The 20,282-nt window shown below is 42.4% G+C and overlaps 1 protein-coding gene across 5 annotated transcripts in view; it reads left to right on the top strand.

The window, feature by feature from the left end:
- Positions 1 to 20,282, top strand: part of PTPRN2 (protein tyrosine phosphatase receptor type N2) — a 1,331,885-nt gene that overhangs the window by 1,145,041 nt on the left and 166,562 nt on the right. For all 5 annotated transcript variants that reach the window (XM_068235852.1, XM_068235856.1, XM_068235855.1 and 2 more), the window contains one exon: positions 18,347 to 18,541. In XM_068235852.1, the coding sequence (XP_068091953.1) occupies positions 18,347 to 18,541 (195 nt within the window). The remainder of the gene's footprint in view (positions 1 to 18,346; positions 18,542 to 20,282) is intronic.

Raw genomic sequence — 20,282 nt, forward strand, 5'->3', positions numbered from 1 at the left:
GTTTTTCTGAGCGTTTTGAGTTTTTAAATCTGCTGCTAATGTTATCCTTTGTGTCTGTGCACACTGGAGCAATGAGGTTTTGGGCGCTAGAGGTTTCAAAAGCTCTTCCCAATGTAATGCTATGGGTTTTTTTTTTACAAAACCTCATTGCTCCAGTGTGCACAGACACATAGGATATCATTAGCAGCAGATTTAAAAACTCAAAACGCTCAGAAAAACTCCTCTGGTGTGCACCAGGCCTTACTGTTTCACCAATGCCATTATTAGATTGATGTACATGTGTTTAAAGGAGAACTTTAACCAAGGATTGAACTTCTTTCCATCAGTAGCTGATAGCCCCTTTCCCACGAGAAATCTTTACCTTTTCTCAAATAGAGATCATCAGGGGGTTCTTTGTGGCTGATATTTTGGTGAAAAACCTCCCACAGGGTGATGATAGGACCATGGCCCTGACAGTTTCCTGTCTGTGAACAGTTTCCTGTCTGTGAACCTCGTTGCATTGTGGGAAATAATGTTTTTTTCCAACTGCCAAGCAACCAGTATCTCTCTCTGTGCATGGAACTCTCAGTAATGAACATTCCATACAGATCCCCTGACAGAACTAAAGATGTCACCACCAGTGATACATTTCAGAATGTAAATCAGGGAGAGGAAATATTTTCCAATAGACAAGCACTGACTACATAATTTATAAGTGAGTATTGCAAAAAAAAAAAAAAAAAACAACTTAATTCATTGTTATTTTATTACAGTTCCTCTTTAACTAACATTAAAACTAACATTAAAACCAACCAAAAGGCAAAAATCTTGATTGCTTTTTTTCTATAAGTGGTGTATGGAACTAGGATATTTGAAGTAACTAGTAGCTCAAGACTTATCTGTAGAAACCCCAAATGGCTCATTTGTATACTGATTGTGGGCAAATTATTCACCAAAGTGATCACTATCGATTGTTTCAAGTGACATTTCCTCCCTTAAGTGACATTCCTTATGTATGTGGCTCTAGGCATCAATGGCCTCAATTCACTAAGCTTATCTCCTGTCTTTAATAACGTTTCTGAGCTGTTTCTAGTGTTATCACCATGGTGACAAGGCATGTAGTAAACTCTTCTGTCTTTAAGTTAAAGGGAAGGTCCGAGGAAAAAAAAAATCAAGACCTACTTACCCAGGACTTCCTCCAGCCCCTGGAATCCGATATGTCCCTCGCTACAGCTCTGGTGTCCTGGGGTCCCCTCTGTTGCAGATGCTGACCTCACCCAGTTAGCATCTCCTGCGCCAATGCAAGTGCACTTACGTTGGCGCTCACGTGGCCTGGAGAATTCTGTGCAGAGGCAGAACTACTGTGCCTGCTCAGAGCCACTGGATCGCAACAGCGAGTGGCGCAGTCGAGGCCCTTTCACAGGCGCAGAAGATTCTGACCTGGCAAGGTCAGCATTCTGCCAGGAGCTGGAGGAAGCCCCGGGTAAGTAGATCTAGATTTTTTATTTTCCCAGGATGTGTCCTTTAAGGAGAGATCTCTAAAGTTAACATTTCAATCCTTAGACAGGCTGTTAATTAACTGCATGTGAAAATAACTACAGAGGAGGAAACTTAAGGACAGAAATGATAAGATAACTCTCTCACTGTGAAAACTTATCTCTACACCTTAAAGTGAACCTCCGGACTAAAAATCTACTCAGCAGAACTAAAAAGGCTTGGTGTTTCTTTAACAGTTTCACAGCATCAGAACTTTGTTTTTCTTACCAAAGCATCATTTTTAGCTGCATTTTTACCTAAGCTCCACCCATCAATGAAAAAAAGCCCTGGCTTTTTTTCCCTGATGCAATGCAGAGTATGATGGGATTTCCTATGTTGTTATTCATGTTGCCTAGCAACTGGGAGAGGTGCTCAGGACACAGGACAGTTGGAACTGTGTCTCATGCTCCCTGTCACCTCCTTTCAACCAAAAAGATGGCTGCCATCATGAAATCAAACAGTTGCCTGTTATTTTAAAACATTGTGGGTAAGAGATTAGATTACCTATCTATTTTAATTAACATAACTAATGTAACTTAATGGCAGTATGTTTGTTTAGGCTGGAGTTCCTCTTTAATAAGACAAGTTTCTTTAGTGAATGAAAACTGAAAATACCATTGATGTGTGGTGGTAAGTTTTCTCTTGCCTTTTTATCTCCAGCATTATCTTATTGTATTGAGGCCAATGTTGTTTCTCAGAAGACTAAACTCTATCCATTAAGATATAATGGTGCTCATAGCGTATCAGTATGCTTAGGATGTGGCCTCTAGTTGCTGCTGCTGTTGCTGGTGGACCCAGAGATTGCAGCTTTCAAGAAGTTGTCTTTTCTTAAACCTTGCTACCTTTTTGTATTTCCTGAAGTTTTGTGGTGTTCATGGAAAACTCTTTTGATAATGTTTTCAGAACATTGACCCAAGGCAATTAAAAATGTAGAAAACGCCGTCAAATCTGAACGATTTGTAATTACTGTGTGTAGGTCACCGTGCCCAGAAGACAAATCAAACACTTACGTAAATAATTGACTGCGAGTCTCCAGCTGATAAGTTTACAAGGGAAACAAGAACTTCAATATAAATTCCATTTCACACGAGGGTTGGAAATCCTGCATCTCCCTGACCTTGACATTTCTGAACATGTTCTGCTACTCCACCATGCAGTTAGTGTATGTGCCTGGGGATATAGAATGCACTGTAAGTGAGATTTCCATCATTCTATAAACAGCATGCTGAGCAAGACCATGACATCTGTCATCTTCTGTCTAATATACAGGGCCAAGAAAACCGGTTAATGGTGAGGGCATTGCCTCTAAGTGGGCAACCACAGCTCAGAGTTCACACTCCTAGTAACTCGCTGCCAGACTACTGACTCCATATCCAATTTTCTTATCAGATGTCCTATGTACAAACTTATTTGTATGGAGCAAGTCCAAGCAGATCTGTAAACCTATGTGTACCGGCATAATGTACTAAGAATGTACATTAATGGGTATAGTGGTGTAATGGATAGCACTCTTGCATTGCAGCACCTGAGTCCTAAATTGGTTTAAATCTGGACCAGGACACTATTTGCATAGAGTTTGCATGGTTTACCTATGTTTGCATGGGTTATCTCTAGGCACTGCTGTTTTAACCTACACAAAACAGGCATATATGTTAATGGAAGGTAGAGGCACCCAAAAGTGAATAAAAAATGTAAATCAATTTCAGGCCTGGAATCCACTATCAACGCTTTTCTAAGCCTTTTCTAAGCGCTTGTGATTTAAAAAACTCTTGATAATGTAATGCAATGGGTGTGATCCCACTTAAAGGGGAACTTCAGCCTAAACAAACATATGGTCATTAAGTTACATTAGTTATGTTAATTAGAATAGATAGGTAATATAATCTCTTATCCACCCCGTTTTAGAAGAACAGGCAAATGTTTGTGATTCATGGGGGCTGCCATCTTTGTCATGGGGGCAGCCATCTTTTTGGTTGAAAGGAGGTGACAGGGAGCAGGAGACACAGTTCCAACTATCCAGTGTCCTGATTACCCCTCCCAGCTGCACACGCTAGGCTTCAAATGTCAAATTCAAAATGTAAAAAAAAAAAAAATTGCACCAAAACAGCAGAACGAGAACAACAACATCAGAAATCCCATCATGCTGTGCACAGCATTAGGGGAAAAATGCCCGGGCAGTTTTTTTCTGTGCAGCTAAAAATGAGGCTTGCATAAGAGAAAAAAAGTTCTGATGCTGTGAAACAGTTAAAGAAACACCAGGCCTTTCCAGTGCTGCTGAGTCAATTTTTAGTCTGGAGGTTAACTTTAAGGAATGTGATTTTAAAAAAAATCCCTGATAGCATTGCATTAGCAAGAGCTTTTTAAATCACAAGCGCATAGAAAAGCGCTGCTAGTGAGTTCCAGGCCTAACCTCAATTTACGAAAGGGAGAGGTAGTAGTTGGCTTATCTCTCCTGAAGAATAGTAGCCAATAAGCAAAAGGGTATAACAACACATTTCACAGGCTTTACCCACTTCCTCAGGTAAAGAACACCCATAAAAAAAGTGCTGTCAGCTTCTAGTGATAAGATACTAGCGCTTCCAAGAGGCAGTTTTACTGCTCACACCTCCGCTGGCTTATACAACCTGCATATGTGTATGTACTGTATATAGGCGCATGTATATTTTTAATGAGATATGGTTTGTGTAAAGTTCCCGCTGATTATTTGAATATGAAGACAAGACAAATAACATTTATATTTCGCCATTCTCCAGGAGGACTCAAAGCGCTTGAGCTGCGGCCACTAGGGACACGCTCAGTAGGCAATAGCAGTGTTATAGAGTCTAACCCAACTGAATAGGTGCTGGATTATTGAACAGGAAGAGCTGAAGATTCGAACCCAGGTCTCCTGTGTCAGAGGGAGAGCCCTTAACCACTATCACATAACAGTATTGGTGATTACTGGTATTTTACTGTCAGCTTTGTGGCAGTTACTTTAGCAGTATGTTTGCTTCTGCTCTTTCACAGATATCCCCAGTATATGTACTTCTTCTTTCCAGTGCCTAACCCAACCCATCCCATCCTTGTGGGACAAACCCCTTCCTGACACAGAGCCCTAAACTGTCCCCTAATGGAAACACTTTTCCTAATGCCTTAAGGTGGCCATACTTAAGGCAACTTGGCGGCTGATCGATCATCCAATTTGATTATTATAATTGAATTGGATAAAAATCAGTACCCCTAAGTGCATGCCCAACTGACAATGTGACCAATTTTGGGGCGAAAATTAGTTGCACTGTCGATCGCGCATGCTGCAAGATGCTGGGCCAACTTGCTCGATCGGGTGTGCGGTGGGATCAGCATGCAATTCCATGACATTCGACAAACACGGCAAAACCCTTTCCCCCATAATGATAAATGTCCCCCAGCGGTGCCCCATGCAAGGTATACATTACCTATCCGTGGCCTCTGTTTGTCCCTCCGCTGCTCCGGACGCACTCCACTGTCTATACATGTGCGCCCCACGTGGATTCCTAACCTCCCACCAGACAAACCCCTCCTGGATCCCTTCAACATTAAATCTCCTAACATAACACCTATCCCTAACCACTATACCAGAATTATACTCGCCTTCCTTACCCGCTAACCCAGCCTCCCATGCCCACCCCAATGCTAAATTGAAGCAGTAGACAAATGATGGGCAGATGTACAATTTGGGTGCAAAGCTATAGTCAAGCACCAGCTATTAACTACAGCATAGCTGAGTCGGTGGTGTTGGCTACACAATGCAATTTGGGCAAGAGAGCTCATTTATGAAACTGCTCAGCTGCATCCTTATCATAGTGTGTCGGCAATACCTGGCGGTCAGCTATACTGCTTTGGGGAATCTGAGGATATCCTGTGCTAAAAATGAAGCATTCTGCACAGCAAGTGGTATCCTGTTGTTGTAGTTTTAAAGAAATGCAATTTGAACTTCTTAGCAATTTCAGAGTTGCGCTTTAAACGATGTTATACTGTTGCCACAAAGGACAGCATTTGCATAAGTAACACAAATTATTATAATAATTATATTGCCTTACAGTTTTAATGTGCTGATCAAGGCTTAAATTGCACTTGCAATTTTTGACTGTGCAGTCATGCCAGCCTCAATGGACATTTAGTTCAATTGGCTTAAATAAGTCTTCACACAAGAGGAATTTTCAATCTGTGGCCTCGTCATGACCAATTGTAGATGATTCCAGTGTTTCAGCTCTGTCGCTTGGCAGAAAAAAAACAAACACAGTTAATGTGTCATTTTACTTGAACACAGCATAGGAATGTATTACGGAATTGTGGGGTTGCTGTATAATCTTGTGTTTTCAGTAGAATAGATACTACTACAGGCAAGGGCGGATTTATATTTATTTGTGCCACTAGGCCAAGTATCTTGTGGCTCTTCATGTGCAGAAGCCCCCCTCCCATTCCATGTGTATAATCCATATATTGTAGCTTCTCTCTTTCATGAATAGCTCCCTTAGAAATCAGTTTCCTTTTTTCATGCGTTGCTCCCGATTTTCAGCCTCCTCCTTCATATGTAGCAACCCCTCTTTCACGTTTAGGTACCGCCTTGGGCTGCAGCTACACAAGGCCTGAGCCCTTGTGGCCTTTCCAGAAATCTGGCCCTGACTGTAGGTCAGGTCAATTCATTTGCTTTTAAAATGTACCTGAATTCCTGACTTTATTTTAAATAAAAGAGTACTTGTACACCCTCCGTTAAAGCAAGATTAGGACAACAACTTTATTTTGTCTACTTGAAGTCCCATTCCCCAAATAATCAAAATTCCTGCTTAACCACTTGATGACCCACCCTTTACCCCCCCTTAAGGACCAGCGTGGTTATTAGTGATCTGTGCTGGGTGGGCTCTACAGCCCCCAGCACAGATCAGGGTGCAGGCAGAGAGATCAGATTGCCCCCCTTTTTCCCCCCTATGGGGATGATGTGCAGGGGGGGGTCTGATCTCTTCTGCCTGCGTGTGGCTGGCGGGGGGGCACCTCAAAGCCCCCCTCCGTGGCAAAATTCCCCCCTCCCTCTCCTACCTGCTCCCCCCCCCCCCCCCCCCCGGTGATCGAGGCTGCACATGACGCTATCCGTCCTGTGCAGCCAGTGACAGGACGTCCCAAATGTGACAGCGCCGTGACAAAGGTAAACAAAGCGGATTATTTCCGCTTGTGTTTACATTTAGCCTGCGAGCCGCCATCGGCGGCCCGCAGGCTATTCACGGAGCCCCTCGCCGTGATTTGACAGGAAGCAGCCGCTCGCGCGAGCGGCTGCATCCTGATTAATCAGCCTGCAGCTGGCGACGCAGTACTGCGTCGCTGGTCCTGCAGCTGCCACTTTGCCGACGCACGGTATAAGCGTGCGGTCGGCAAGTGGTTAAAGAGGAACTCCAGTGAAAAATAATGTAATTAAAAAAGTGCTTCATTTTTACAATAATTATGTATTAATGATTTTGTCAGTGTTTGCCCAATGTAAGATCTTTTAAATCCCTGATTTTTATTTGGACATTTATCACATGGTGACATTTTTACTGTGGGCAGGTGATGTAGTTGCTGTTTGCTGTTTTGGCAGTTGGAAACAGCTGTAAACAGCTATTTCCCACAATGCAACAAGGTTCACAGACAGGAAACTGCCAGGAGTACCACGGTCCTCAGAGTTTCTTGTGGGAGGGGTTTCACCACAATATCAGTCATACAGCGCCCCCTGATGGTCTGTTTGTGAAAAGCAATAGATTTCTCATGTAAAAGGAGGTGTCAGCTACTGATTGGGATAAAGTTCAATTCTTGGTCGGAGTTTCCCTTTAAGGATTCAGCCCAGGGGCATAACTAGGGGAGGCAGCCAGTGCCACTGCAGGGGAACCCAGAGATGGGGAGGGTCCCCAACTACTAACCTTTCCTTTCTCTGATACTCCAGATCAGGTGTTTTTGTGGCTACACATGTTATGGGGGTGAAGATCCTGATGGCCACACTTGTTTTATGACCCCTGTATGATGGACCCCAATGTTGTGAGGGTCACCAAGAGAGGCAATGGAAGGGTTGAGAGCATTAAGGGGGTCCCATCAAAGTTTTGCTAGGGGCCCTATGATTTACAGTTATGCCCAATTCAGCCCCTCCCCCTCTTCCTTCCTCCCTCAGTCACCAAACATTTTTATGGCTCTATTCACACCTGCATTTTCAAAACGACAGCAAAGAGTGATTTTTCTGCGATTTCACGTGGAAAAATTACTGAACACTGCGGCGATTTGGCGTTTTGCGCTTCTATAGCACTGAAACGCAATCGCCTGGAAATCGCCTGAAAATGGTGCAGACTACGAATTTGCGTTTGGCCTTTTTTCCTGTTTTTGAGCGATTTGCGGTGATTACTGCAAATCGCCTAAGTAAGAAAGGGCCCGTAGGGTTTCATTACGCTAGCGCTTTTAAAAAGCACTAGCGTTTGAGCGTTTTGCTGAAATCACGCCAAAACGCTCTAGTGTGAATGGGGCCTATCTCAGGTATGCTAAGATGCAGAAACGGACTGTTTATTGTTAGGAAACATGTGAGGTCTTCTTCAGAATATGCAGAAAGCAGGATGGCAGTCCCCATCACACAGAGACGATATGTTTTGAATCTCTGGCCAAGGTTATTATTATTACTGTTTATTGTATTTATAAAGCACCAACATATTACGCAGCGCTGCACAATAGATAAATTGGTTAACATACAAGGTAGGACATAGAGGACGGTGGGCAGCATGGTGGCGTAGTAGTGGTTAGCGCTCTTGCCTTGCAACGCTGGGTCCCCGTTTCGAATCCCAGCTAGGTCAACATCTGCAAGGAGTTTGTATGTTCTCCCCGTGTCTGTGTGGGTTTCCTCCGGGTACTCCGGTTTCCTCCCACATTCCAAAAACATACAGATAAGTTAATTGGCTTCCCCTAAAATTGGCCCTAGACTACAATACATACTGTATATAGGCATTGGACTATGGTAGTGATTAGATTGTAAGCCCCTCAGAGGGACAGTTAAAGCGGACCCAAATCAAACATTTTTTTTAATTCAAAATATTTAGTTGCACCACTCTGACACATACAACCATAAATAAACACTCCTTCAAGCCTATGAGCATTTCAGTGCATGCTTTTCACCCTTCTCTTTTCTCAACTAGGGTTATACAGGTTGCAGCCATTAGCAATTCCTCCTTTGCTGGACACCACCTACTTCACCAGTTTGCCGAATTATGTCCCAACAATATGAAAGGAAGGGAGGGGTTCCTCCAATAAATGTAAAATATTTTATATTTGTCATCGTGCAGCTGAAAAAAGGCTGCTATTATTATAATTTAGAAAATACATTTTATTTCTGAAATCTTGTATTTATAATTTGGGTCCACTTTAAGTGACAAGACAATATACTTTGTACATCGCTGCGGAAGATGTCGGCGCTATGTTAATACTAAATAATAATAATACAGGAAAGTCACAACAAAACAAGATCATGCAAATGATTTGATAACAGTACAGTGTCATAATATATTTCAAAGATTGTTGCTGCGCTCTCCACTCCTGTAAGATAAAACAAACTCCACATAGAGCAGTAACGTTCAGATTTTTTGCATTAATCCAGCACCCACAGTCACCAGTGATTTGTGCTCCAGGTGATTTGTCAGCCTGTCTCCCTCACCCCTCTCGCTATATGCTCACCAGAATTTCCTCAAAAATGAGCCTTGATTACAATGCTGTATCCAGATCCAGTTATCTCTAGACAAATGAGAGGAGCTCCACATAGGGTAATATAGTTCAGACAGTAGCACAATCAAAATACTTTAAACAGCGTGCTCATGTGTCAACACCCAGAAACAAGTGCTGCTTCACCACAATCCATGCCACACTTCTCACCAGATGTAGCCCACCTTTCTTATCATAGGTGGAAACTGCACTTCCTATAGTTGTCACTCAATCAAGAATCGATCCTCAGTAGTTGAAAAAAGGCCTCTCAAAGGTCCTTCATTTATTGGCTGTTAAAAATTTGCTCCATAAAAACATAAAAGAAAAGACAATCGCATATAGCGTATTACCATTGACAGTATCTGTATGCGCATAAGCAATCTCACTTACGCCTTCAGTAGTATATCTCGCTCATCAAATACAGTTGGCTGTCCAATGCCCATCCGCCTGGCGTCCGGGTGCGTGTAACTGTGTCCGCGCTGCCCTATTCCGCCTTCCTCATCAGCCGCAGGGTTCCGTCTCGTGTGCTACAAAGTTTGTAGCACACGAGACGGAACCCTGCGGCTGATGAGGAAGGCGGAATAGGGCAGCGCGGACACAGTTACACGCACCCGGACGCCAGGCGGATGGGCATTGGACAGCCAACTGTATTTGATGAGCGAGATATACTACTGAAGGCGTAAGTGAGATTGCTTATGCGCATACAGATACTGTCAATGGTAATACGCTATATGCGATTGTCTTTTCTTTTATGTTTTTATGGAGCAAATTTTTAACAGCCAATAAATGAAGGACCTTTGAGAGGCCTTTTTTCAACTACTGAGGATCGATTCTTGATTGAGTGACAACTATAGGAAGTGCAGTTTCCACCTATGATAAGAAAGGTGGGCTACATCTGGTGAGAAGTGTGGCATGGATTGTGGTGAAGCAGCACTTGTTTCTGGGTGTTGACACATGAGCACGCTGTTTAAAGTATTTTGATTGTGCTACTGTCTGAACTATATTACCCTATGTGGAGCTCCTCTCATTTGTCTAGAGATAACTGGATCTGGATACAGCATTGTAATCAAGGCTCATTTTTGAGGAAATTCTGGTGAGCATATAGCGAGAGGGGTGAGGGAGACAGGCTGACAAATCACCTGGAGCACAAATCACTGGTGACTGTGGGTGCTGGATTAATGCAAAAAATCTGAACGTTACTGCTCTATGTGGAGTTTGTTTTATCTTACAGGAGTGGAGAGCGCAGCAACAATCTTTGAAATATATTATCCTACCATTGGACTTTTGTGCAGCGAGCCCATTATCTGTATATGTGAAGCGGTAAATTACTGTATGACCTGTGGCGCAGTGTTTTAGAAATAGTACAGTGTCATAGGTCAAAATAGAGACTGTTCTAGTCCACAAGAGGGGTGATTGTCAGTAAGATTGCATAATCAAGCTGAAAACACTAGGGAGGAGGGCCCTGCCAGAGGCTTACAATCTAAAGGGTGGGGGTGGAGACAACAGGTGCATATGATAATGTGAATAAGTAGAGCAATGTTATTTGGGTATTCTGAACATGGCACAGATTGGGGGGGGGGGGGGGGGATTTTAACATTCTTTTATTTAAATGTGAATTATATTTAAAGCGGTATATAACCCTGCATTTCAACTTTGCTCTAAAACATTATTTACAGCATATTATATGCAACCAGCATTTTTTTTTACTAGACCGGCATTGGAAGGGTTAAACACAGATGTTTAAAGTTCCGTGGAGAGATATGCAGAAGTTCAAATAGATACATTTAACTAAATAGAATGTAACAAGTGATAAATGTTACACACTCTTTGGCTGTCCTCCAGCTCCTTCTCAGTCAGAGAGAGTGAGTCACATGCCACACTTAGATACATTTATGTAAACAAAATGTATCTAAGTAAGCTTCGGATGCGCCTGCAGTTCTCTCCAGGAACTTTAAAGCTCTGTGTAACCCTTCCAATGCTGGTCTAGTAAAAAAAAAATGCTGGTTGCATATAATATACTGTAAATAATGTTTTAGAGCAAAGTTGAAATGCAAGGTTATATTCCGCTTTAATATTTCAAAACCAATAGTTAACATGGCCTGTGCTTGCTTTCAGCCTAGTCTGACACATTGATCTAAAGGGGCTGACGCCATCTAGTGGCTGCCTTTTTTCCTACGTTGGACTATGTCCAACATTGATCCTATGAAGGAAAATGCCAATGTCAGACATGGTCCATCATAGGATTGGAAAGGGTTAGAATGCATCTTGTCCCTTCCTCCCTAGTTAGAAAGCATGAAGTCAGGAAATAATTGGGTGCGGTTGCAAAGAACTTCCATCTTATTATTATTGTGTATTTATATAGTGTTGCCATCTTACACATCACTTTACAGAGTATATTGTCATCTCACTAAGTGTTGCTGGCCACACTCCATACAATTTTTTAAAATATCTCTTCAATTCATGAATAGCAATCAATCTTTCTGACTAATTGTAACATTTCAAAAATCTGACCAATGTACCACACACATACGTTCAATTTTCCCTCATTTATGATAAAAATGATTGAAAACTCTGATAAAATTACTTGCCGAATAATAAAAAAAAAAGCTTTAATTTTTTCTGAAAATCCGATTTTTTTTTTATCATATTGCCATACAATTGGATCATTTTATTGTATAGTGTGTGGCCACCTTTACTCAGAGAAGCGCCCCATCTAATCCCTAATGTACCTATTATATAAGATTTTTTAGGAGAACCCAATTAACTTATTTATATATGCATCTATTGCTGGAGATCTTTTGTAAACTTGACATACTGACATAGTTTAACTCATATAGCACCATATTACAGCATTATCATGCGCAGAGTAGCTATTCTGATTGTTATTGATGATTCCGCAGAAATTCCAATTTCCACCAATGCCGATTTCCCGATTTCTCAGATTTCCGATGAGTCTGTTTTAGGTCCTTTTTTTTTACATTTTTTTGATTGGCCAAATACTTCCGAGCTGACTCTGCATTCTCTGATTGGCCGAATACTTTCAGGCTGACTCTGCGTTCTCTGATTGGCCAAATACTTCCTAGCTGACTCTGCATTCTCTGATTGGCCGATAGTGGCTGGATAGTGTAATGGTTAAGGGCTCTGCCTCTGACATGGGAGACCAGGGTTCGAATCTCGGCTCTGCCAGTTCAGTAAGCCAGCACCTATTCAGCAGGAGACCGTAGGCAAGTCTCCCTAACACTGCTACTGCCTATAGAGCGCGTCCTAGTGGCTGCAGCTCTGGCGCTTTGAGTCCGCCAGGAGAAAAGCGCTATATAAGTGTTTGTCTTTGTCTTTGAATGCTTTCTAGCTGACTCTGCATTCTCTGATTGGCCAAATACTTCCGAGCTCGCTCCGCATTCTCTGATTGGCCAAATACTTTCTAGCTGACTCTGCATTCTCTGATTGGCCGAATACTTTCTAGCTGACTCTGCATTCTCTGATTGACCAAATACTTTCTAGCTGACTCTGCATTCTCTGATTGGCCGACTACTTCCTAGCTGACTCTGCATTCTCTGATTGGCCAAATACTTTCTAGCTGATTCTGCATTCTCTGATTGGCCGACTACTTCCTAGCTGACTCTGCATTCTCTGATTGGCCGAATACTTCAGAGCTGGCTCTGCATTCTCTGATTGGCCAAATACTTCAGAGCTGGCTCTGCATTCTCTGAGTTGCATAATGCGGTATTTCCGCCGAAATCCAATTTCCAATCAGAAATGCGGAAATTTCAGTCCCACGAAATCCGAATGAGCATCCCTAATGACTATAATTTGTTTTACTGTAAACTCAATGACAGTTATAGCTTATATAGTTCGGTGCAATGATGCCAAGTTGTTTGTCAGAAATGAACAGAAAATGAACAGAAAACCTGATATTTACTTATCAGAATTTTTTATTTACTTGTGATATCAAAGATAAAATAGTCTGGCTGCTCTTTGGTTGCTATGGCAACCTAATTTATCATTTTAATCTATTTATAGACTTCCTCTTGGCTTGTGGTGCTGTATAGGCATCATTTAATCCCAAATAAAATCCTAATTTTTTCCATTTTGGATGTATGCCTGGAATTTTATCTCATTCATTTCCAAGGATCGGTGTCACAACATAATCTTTACTTTTATGGCATATTATATGTTCATTATGTGCTTAAATTATCTATTGACAATATGTTAAAGCAGAACTCTAGTCATGATATATACTGCATTGTCCAGTCCGTCAGCAAAGATCACAACCAATGCACTATATAACTGTATTATTGTAACTAGTGTTAGCTGAAATATTGCAGGTATGTAAGTGTAAATCGAATATAGTCTTGAAAAAAAGGAAAATTATATGAACCATTGAGATCATTCCTTCTGAGCACACCTCCAAAACCAGGGGTTCCATGGGTACATAGATAACACTCTAAAATCCAGAAGTGTCCTAGCAGCATAGAGAATGTATTAAGATCAAGGGGCTTCACTCTCCAAAGGCCTTAACCACTTGCCGACCGCACACTCATACCGTGCAGCGGCAAAGTGGTAGCTGGAGGACCAGCGATGCACATATGCGTCACCAGGTGCCTCCCTAATTAATCAGGAAAGGCCGCTCGCGCGAGCGGCCGTTTCCTGTTAGATCATGGAGCGGGTCTCCGTGAATAGCCTGCGAGCTGCTGATCGCGGCTCGCAGACTAAATGTAAACGCAGGAGGCCAATCAGCGGCTGGGGATCGCCGCCATGTGACAGATGACAGCCTGTCACAGGCTGCACAGGATGGATAGCGTCCTGTGCAGCCCAGATCATCAGGGGTGAGAGGGAGGGGGGAATTTTCGCCGTGGAGGGGGGCTTTGAGGTGCCCCCCCGCAACACCCAGGCAGGCAGGAGCGATCAGACCCCCCCTGCACATCATCCCCATAGGGGGGGGGAAAAAGGGGGGTGATCTAATCGCTCTGCCTGCAACCTGATCTGTGCTGGGGGCTGCAGAGCCCACCCAGCACAGATCATAAAAAAACACGCTGGTCCTTAAGGGAGGGTAAAGGCTGGGTCTTCAAGTGGTTAAGAGCTCCATGGAACTGTGATTAAGGCACATTATTGACTTTCCATAGGAGTCAGTGTATATGTTGAGATATAGTGGCTTCACTGGAGTACAGAGGAGATAACGAGAACCAGGGCTAACTAGGTGTACAGAAGATACATTGAGATCCAGTAGCACTCTAGTAGCACAGAAGAATGTGGGGATTTCCAGGTAGCCAAATGACAGATTGAGATCCAGGTCTCCCCAGGTGGACAGAAGGCTCTACAGGGTCTAGTGGATAACTAGATCTCAGAGGACATCGCTAGATTCAGGAGCTCACCAATTCAGAGAAGACTTGGTGATTCTGGGCATCACCAGGGCCAGGACCACAGATGACATTTTTTCAAAATCAAGGGATTCCACAATTTCACAGAGATCCTAGAACTCCCGAATTTCACAGAAAACACTTTGAGATCTCAGGTTTCTTAGGTGTACAGAAACTATATGAACAACATTGCAGGTGCCTGCAGCTACCCTAAGGTGCTTCATTTGTCAGTATTGCTACTTTGGTCATGTTTTAACCTCACAGGGTTTCTTTAGTGTCTTGATTTATTTTTTTCAGACTGATTGCGTAGGTCTTTTACTTTGTTTGTTCTACTCTCTTATGGGATGCCGAGAGTGTGTCTTAGCATCTGTGATCATGATTGCTCTGGGTCAGTTTATCTGTTTATGCTGTAGTCAGTGACACTCAGAGTTCATCTAAGGCAAGAGAAGGATTTAAGAGTGGGCCCTGACGTGGCCTTGATGTGCATCTTAAATCTAGCATGTTTTCCTGTCACTTTCCTGCGAGCTCCATACACTAAAATGATCTGACAATAACCTTGCTTGTCTAAGAAATTTATGTCAAGAGTATTTTCTATGGTAAATTCTTGTGGTGTATTTTAAGGGAGTCTAACACATAAAACAAATCCAGCTTGTATTATCAGAAAACTATTTAGAGAAACCACAGCAGGCCTCTTTACAATTTGTGTTGCTGGGTAACTAAGTTCTCCTTTCTGTCATGTTAGGTTGGTCCATTGTTCTTCAGAGCCAGCACGACTGATGCAGGAATATTGACACATCAAATTAAACGCAATTTTCCTAATTGACCCTCACAACTGATCTTCTGTGATCTAATCTATTTACTCTGAACCTAGTCTTAACACTAACCTTCTGTAGTAACTGATTCTTAACCCTGTATTAAACCAAATTTGTAATTTAAATCTTTAAAAGTTTGGAAATCCTTTTTTACTAGTTTACAGTGCTTTCTGAATACCACAATTATCACAAAATCCTCTTGCCTGATCAGAATCTAAAAAGCCCAATTTCTGTGTAGAAAAACAGTCTTGCACACTGCATGCATTTCCGATTCCGATTACGCTTTTTAATCGGTTTTTACCTCTAATACCGATTCATATTTTTACTGCACACTGCATTTTTTTGATCTGTTTTTCTGTTGAATGTATTCAGGGGAAAATCAGAATTGAAAATCTGAATCAGAATGAGAAAACTGATTTGCAGTGTGCAGGGAGCCTTAGTGCAGTAGTTCTTTGCTTGAACACCAAACATAGGGCAAGCACCAGTGAGTGACTAGTTATAAAGCTTCAATAATAAATCCATATAAACTATGTGTGCAGAAGGGGAATGTTCAAAACTGCAACAACCAAAATAAAGACTTTTCCCCACAAAAGGAGTAAACAAGATAACAAAAAGGAGTAAACAAGATAACAAAAATCTTTATTATATAACAATTAGGTTCCAACAATAAAATCAATTAAAATGTAAGATCCAGGATAACACACCATTATAATAAATAGTCATGATGTAAACATATACACATGCAATAAAGAATGAGCTTCCAAATATACTGAATAATACATATTATTATAATTGAATACAAGCCCCTGAATTTCAGCAAGCTAAAGTGCTAGTGCTGTTACTAAGAGAGTCCCCCCCCCAAAAAAGTATGATGTGAGAACCTCAATAAAGTGAAAGAGAGAGGGAGGACCCAGTGAATAGTGAGAGCGTGAAGGAGTGCAAAGGACTGCAATACGAAGGATGAACAAGGGTGATAGGAAAGCTGGACAACGCCAGCTGAAACTACAAAGAGTCTTAGTAACAGCACTAGCACTTTAGCTTGCTGAAATTCAGGGGCTTGTATTCAATTATAATAATATTTATTATTCAGTATATTTGGAAGCTCATTCTTTATTGCATGTGTATATATTTACATCATGACTATTTATTATAATGGTGTGTTATCCTGGATCTTACATTTTAATTGATTTTATTGTTGGAACCTAATTGTTATATAATAAAGCTTTTTGTTATCTTGTTTACTCCTTGTGGTGTGGACTTTTGTGGGGAAAAGTCTTTATTTTGGTTGTTGCAGTAGTTCTTTGCTGACCAAACTAGTAAAATGTCTAACCTCAGCCATTCCCTAGTGCATAATCTTAAACCCTTCCAATGACTAACCTTATTTAAACTATAATGTGTAATCACCCCCCGCCCACACACACACACACACACACACACACACATCTAACTAGGCCTGATGCAATACTTCCTCTAACACTGGCTACCGTACAAGTGTTTATCCTTGCCCGCCTTCTGATACCTACCATTGATCAACCACAAATGTCTAAGTTTAACCACCCCCATTCTCCAACCAATGCAACTCCTAAACACTTTGAATAATTTCTAACCATACTGCAGTGCCCAACCCGAACCCTCCCCCATGAGTGCTTAACCCTAACTTACCCACAGCCAATTCACTTATTTTAATTACCTTTATAATAAAGGTCCTTAAATAAGATTCCTTAACCATCCCAGTAATGCCTAACTCTCAATGCCCTCTCAATATCTAACCTTAATTACAACCCTAGTGCCTACCATTAACCAACCCCTACAATGCCAAATTACTCCACATAACTTCTAACCCTAATTACTTCCCATTTCCTAACCTCAGCCATTTCTTCTAATGCCTAAACATAAGAAACTGAGAGCCCTAAAATCCCTTAAATATATACATAAGAGGTAGAAGCCCCACACTGAAGATTATCAGCTTCTTGATGCCAAGACGAACACAGAGCATCAGTAAAGTCATCCATTGCCAAGATGAACACTGATGAGATTATTTAGACAGTCACAGCAACATAATCTTAGGTGCAGAAGTTTGGACAGTGTAGGATGTCTGTCAATGTTCAGCTCTGGCTGCACTTACATCACTCTGGTGCTATTGATCTTAGGCACTCTGTTCTCTTGAGAGAGATCTTACAAGCACACAGCATGCTTGTTCGGGGTCTATGGGAAAAAAGTATTAGTGGCAGCTGATTAACAGCACAGCCAGGCAATCTGCATGGTTTAAAAGAAACATGGTAGCATCCAGATTCCTTTCACTTCTGGTGTCCTTGCTTGTATCCTGTTTTGAAAGATATTCAAAGAAAACAGCCTATAAGCATCTGTAATAGTTTTACACCATGACATTATTTTGAATAGGTTTCTTGGACCTTCCTCACCTGTCACCACATAATGTAATTTTTTTTCAACGCCTAATTTTATTCTCCGTAGAAATGTCAATTGAGAATCTGAGAACTGGAGGTCAGTTTGGTTTTTGAGAAACTAGACAGAGACTACCAGGCAGACAGCTTAGTGAATGTTTAAAATTGCAATAAAATTTAAAGGTCAAAACAGTGTAAAAGGGTATAATGTACAAACGTTAAAATGTCATTGTCAGTGCATTCGGCGCCCAATCCAAAGAGTTCTTCTGTAATCAAAATGAGTATTATTGTATCATATATTGTATATTCAGTGTCCCTTTTTCAAAATATGCTGATAGGCAAGCAGGCAGCCCCGTGTGTATTGTTACAGTGTGACGGTGCAGAGTGTCAGTGTGGCTTGCTAGCTGTAGAAGACTGGCAGGTCTCCTCTAGAATTTACAGTAGGATTGTACTGCTTCTGTGCAATACGCTGACATGAAATGCTCCCTTGGGGCAACATTAATTCCATATTATTCATAATGTGTGCCTTTCCTATTCCTTGCAGGAGCTATGCCGTCAGCGGATGGCTGTCAAGACTTCAGATCGTCCAGAGCCGCTGCACAGTTCCCGTATTAACAGCATCTCATCACAGTTCAGCGATGGACCAATGGCCAGCCCCACCGCCCGGAGCAGCACGTCCTCCTGGAGTGAGGAGCCAGTCCAATCAAATATGGACATCTCCACCGGTCACATGATACTGGTAAGGATGCTCGTCCTATTCCAGAACAGTATTATGCCTTTTCTGTTGCAGTTCTTGAATGAAATTTGATCAGACGCAATAATGAAAAGCTAAGCAAAGCTATGGGTTCTGCATGTTGATTTATATCCATGAACTATAGGGGCATGCTACCGAGCATAACTGTTTAAGGGGCAATTAGCTTATGTACATCTAAAACAGGCATCCGAGTAGATACCTTAGGATAATAGAACTTATGCAGGTAAGGATAGTTATCTGTATGCCCCCAAAAAGTGTATGAAAAACTGTACTTACTACCATCGCTGACGAGATAAAGAGACCTGGCCGCTGTGGTTTAAAGTGGACCTGAGCGCTTACATATAAGGCTGGTTGCACACCTAATAGTAACAGAGGGTAGGAACACACTAGGCAGAATCGCATATGTGTTTACCACTATGTGCTATGGAAACCGCATATGCGATTCTGCCTAGTGTGTTCCTACCCAGAGTGACGCGGTGCAAGCACCGCATTGCACCATAGAAATCAGCCTCCATATGACCTGTGCAATGGTGTGGTGACAGGGTCATATGCATTGTGCCGCCCCCTGCCTAGGGATGTACTCCCTGCTGAACAGGAAGGATGCCACTGGGATTCCCGTCAGTCCATGCATTTTTTCCATGTCTCACCACATTTCCGTTGTGCACACTTGCTATGTCCCCCTTATTGACTTGCATTACCGGATAATCTATGCAGTAGGCACGGATCATGAGGTAACGTGCTGCAGCCTTTGAGTCGCATTGTGGTGATTTGGATTCTACCAACACACCGCATTTCATGAATTGTGCCGGTTTCCGTAGACTTGCATGGCCCTTGCATCAGGGAAGCGGCATAGAAGAGCAATGCGGGGCGTCACAGCGCGCAAGTGTGCAAGGGAGCTCACAGTTAGTGTTAGGCATAACAAGAGTAGGAGGTAGCTGGAGTAGAAGGGCTAGTGTTAGGTGTAGCAGGAGTAGGGGGGCTAGTGTTAGCTGTAGCGGGAGCAGGAAGGTTAGTGTTAGGTGTAGCAGGAGTAGGAGCGTTATATTAGGTGTAGCAGGAGTTGGAGACCTAGTGTTAGGCATAGCAGGAGTAGGAGGGCTAATGTTCGGTGTAACAAGAGTAGAAGGGTTAGTGTTAAGTGTAGCAGGAGGGTTAGTATTAGGTCTAGCGGGAGAAGGAGGGTTAGTGTTAGGTGTAGCAGGGGTAGGAGGACAAGTGTTGTGTAGGAGGGTAAGTGTTAGGTGTAGAAGGAGTAGGAGGGTAAGTGTTAGTTGTAGCCGGAGTGGGAGCAGGAAGTTAAGTGTTAGGTGTAGCAGGAGTAGGAGTGTTAATGTTAGGTGTATGGTAATGGTAGGTGTAACAGGTGTAAGAGGGTTAGTATTAGATGTAGCAGAAGTAGGAGGGTTAATGTTAGTTGTAGCAGAGGTAGGTGGGTTAGTGTTAGGTGTAGCAGGGGTAGGAGGGTTAGTGTTAGGTGTAGCAGGAGTAGGTGGGTTAGTGTTAGGTGTAGCAGGGGTAGGAGGGTAAGTCTTAGGGTGTAGCAGGGGTAGGAGGGTTAGTGTTAGTGTTAGGTGTAGCAGGGGTAGGGGACTTAGTGTTAGGTTTAGCAGGAGTAGGAGGGTAAGTCTTAGGTGTCGCTGGAGTATGAGGGTTAGTGTTAGGTGTAGCAGAGGTATGAGGGTTAGTGTTAGGTGTAGCAGGGGTAGGAGGGGTTAGTGTTAGATAT

The sequence above is a fragment of the Hyperolius riggenbachi genome, chromosome 5 (genome assembly GCF_040937935.1).
Source record: "Hyperolius riggenbachi isolate aHypRig1 chromosome 5, aHypRig1.pri, whole genome shotgun sequence".
NCBI lineage: Eukaryota > Metazoa > Chordata > Amphibia > Anura > Hyperoliidae > Hyperolius > Hyperolius riggenbachi.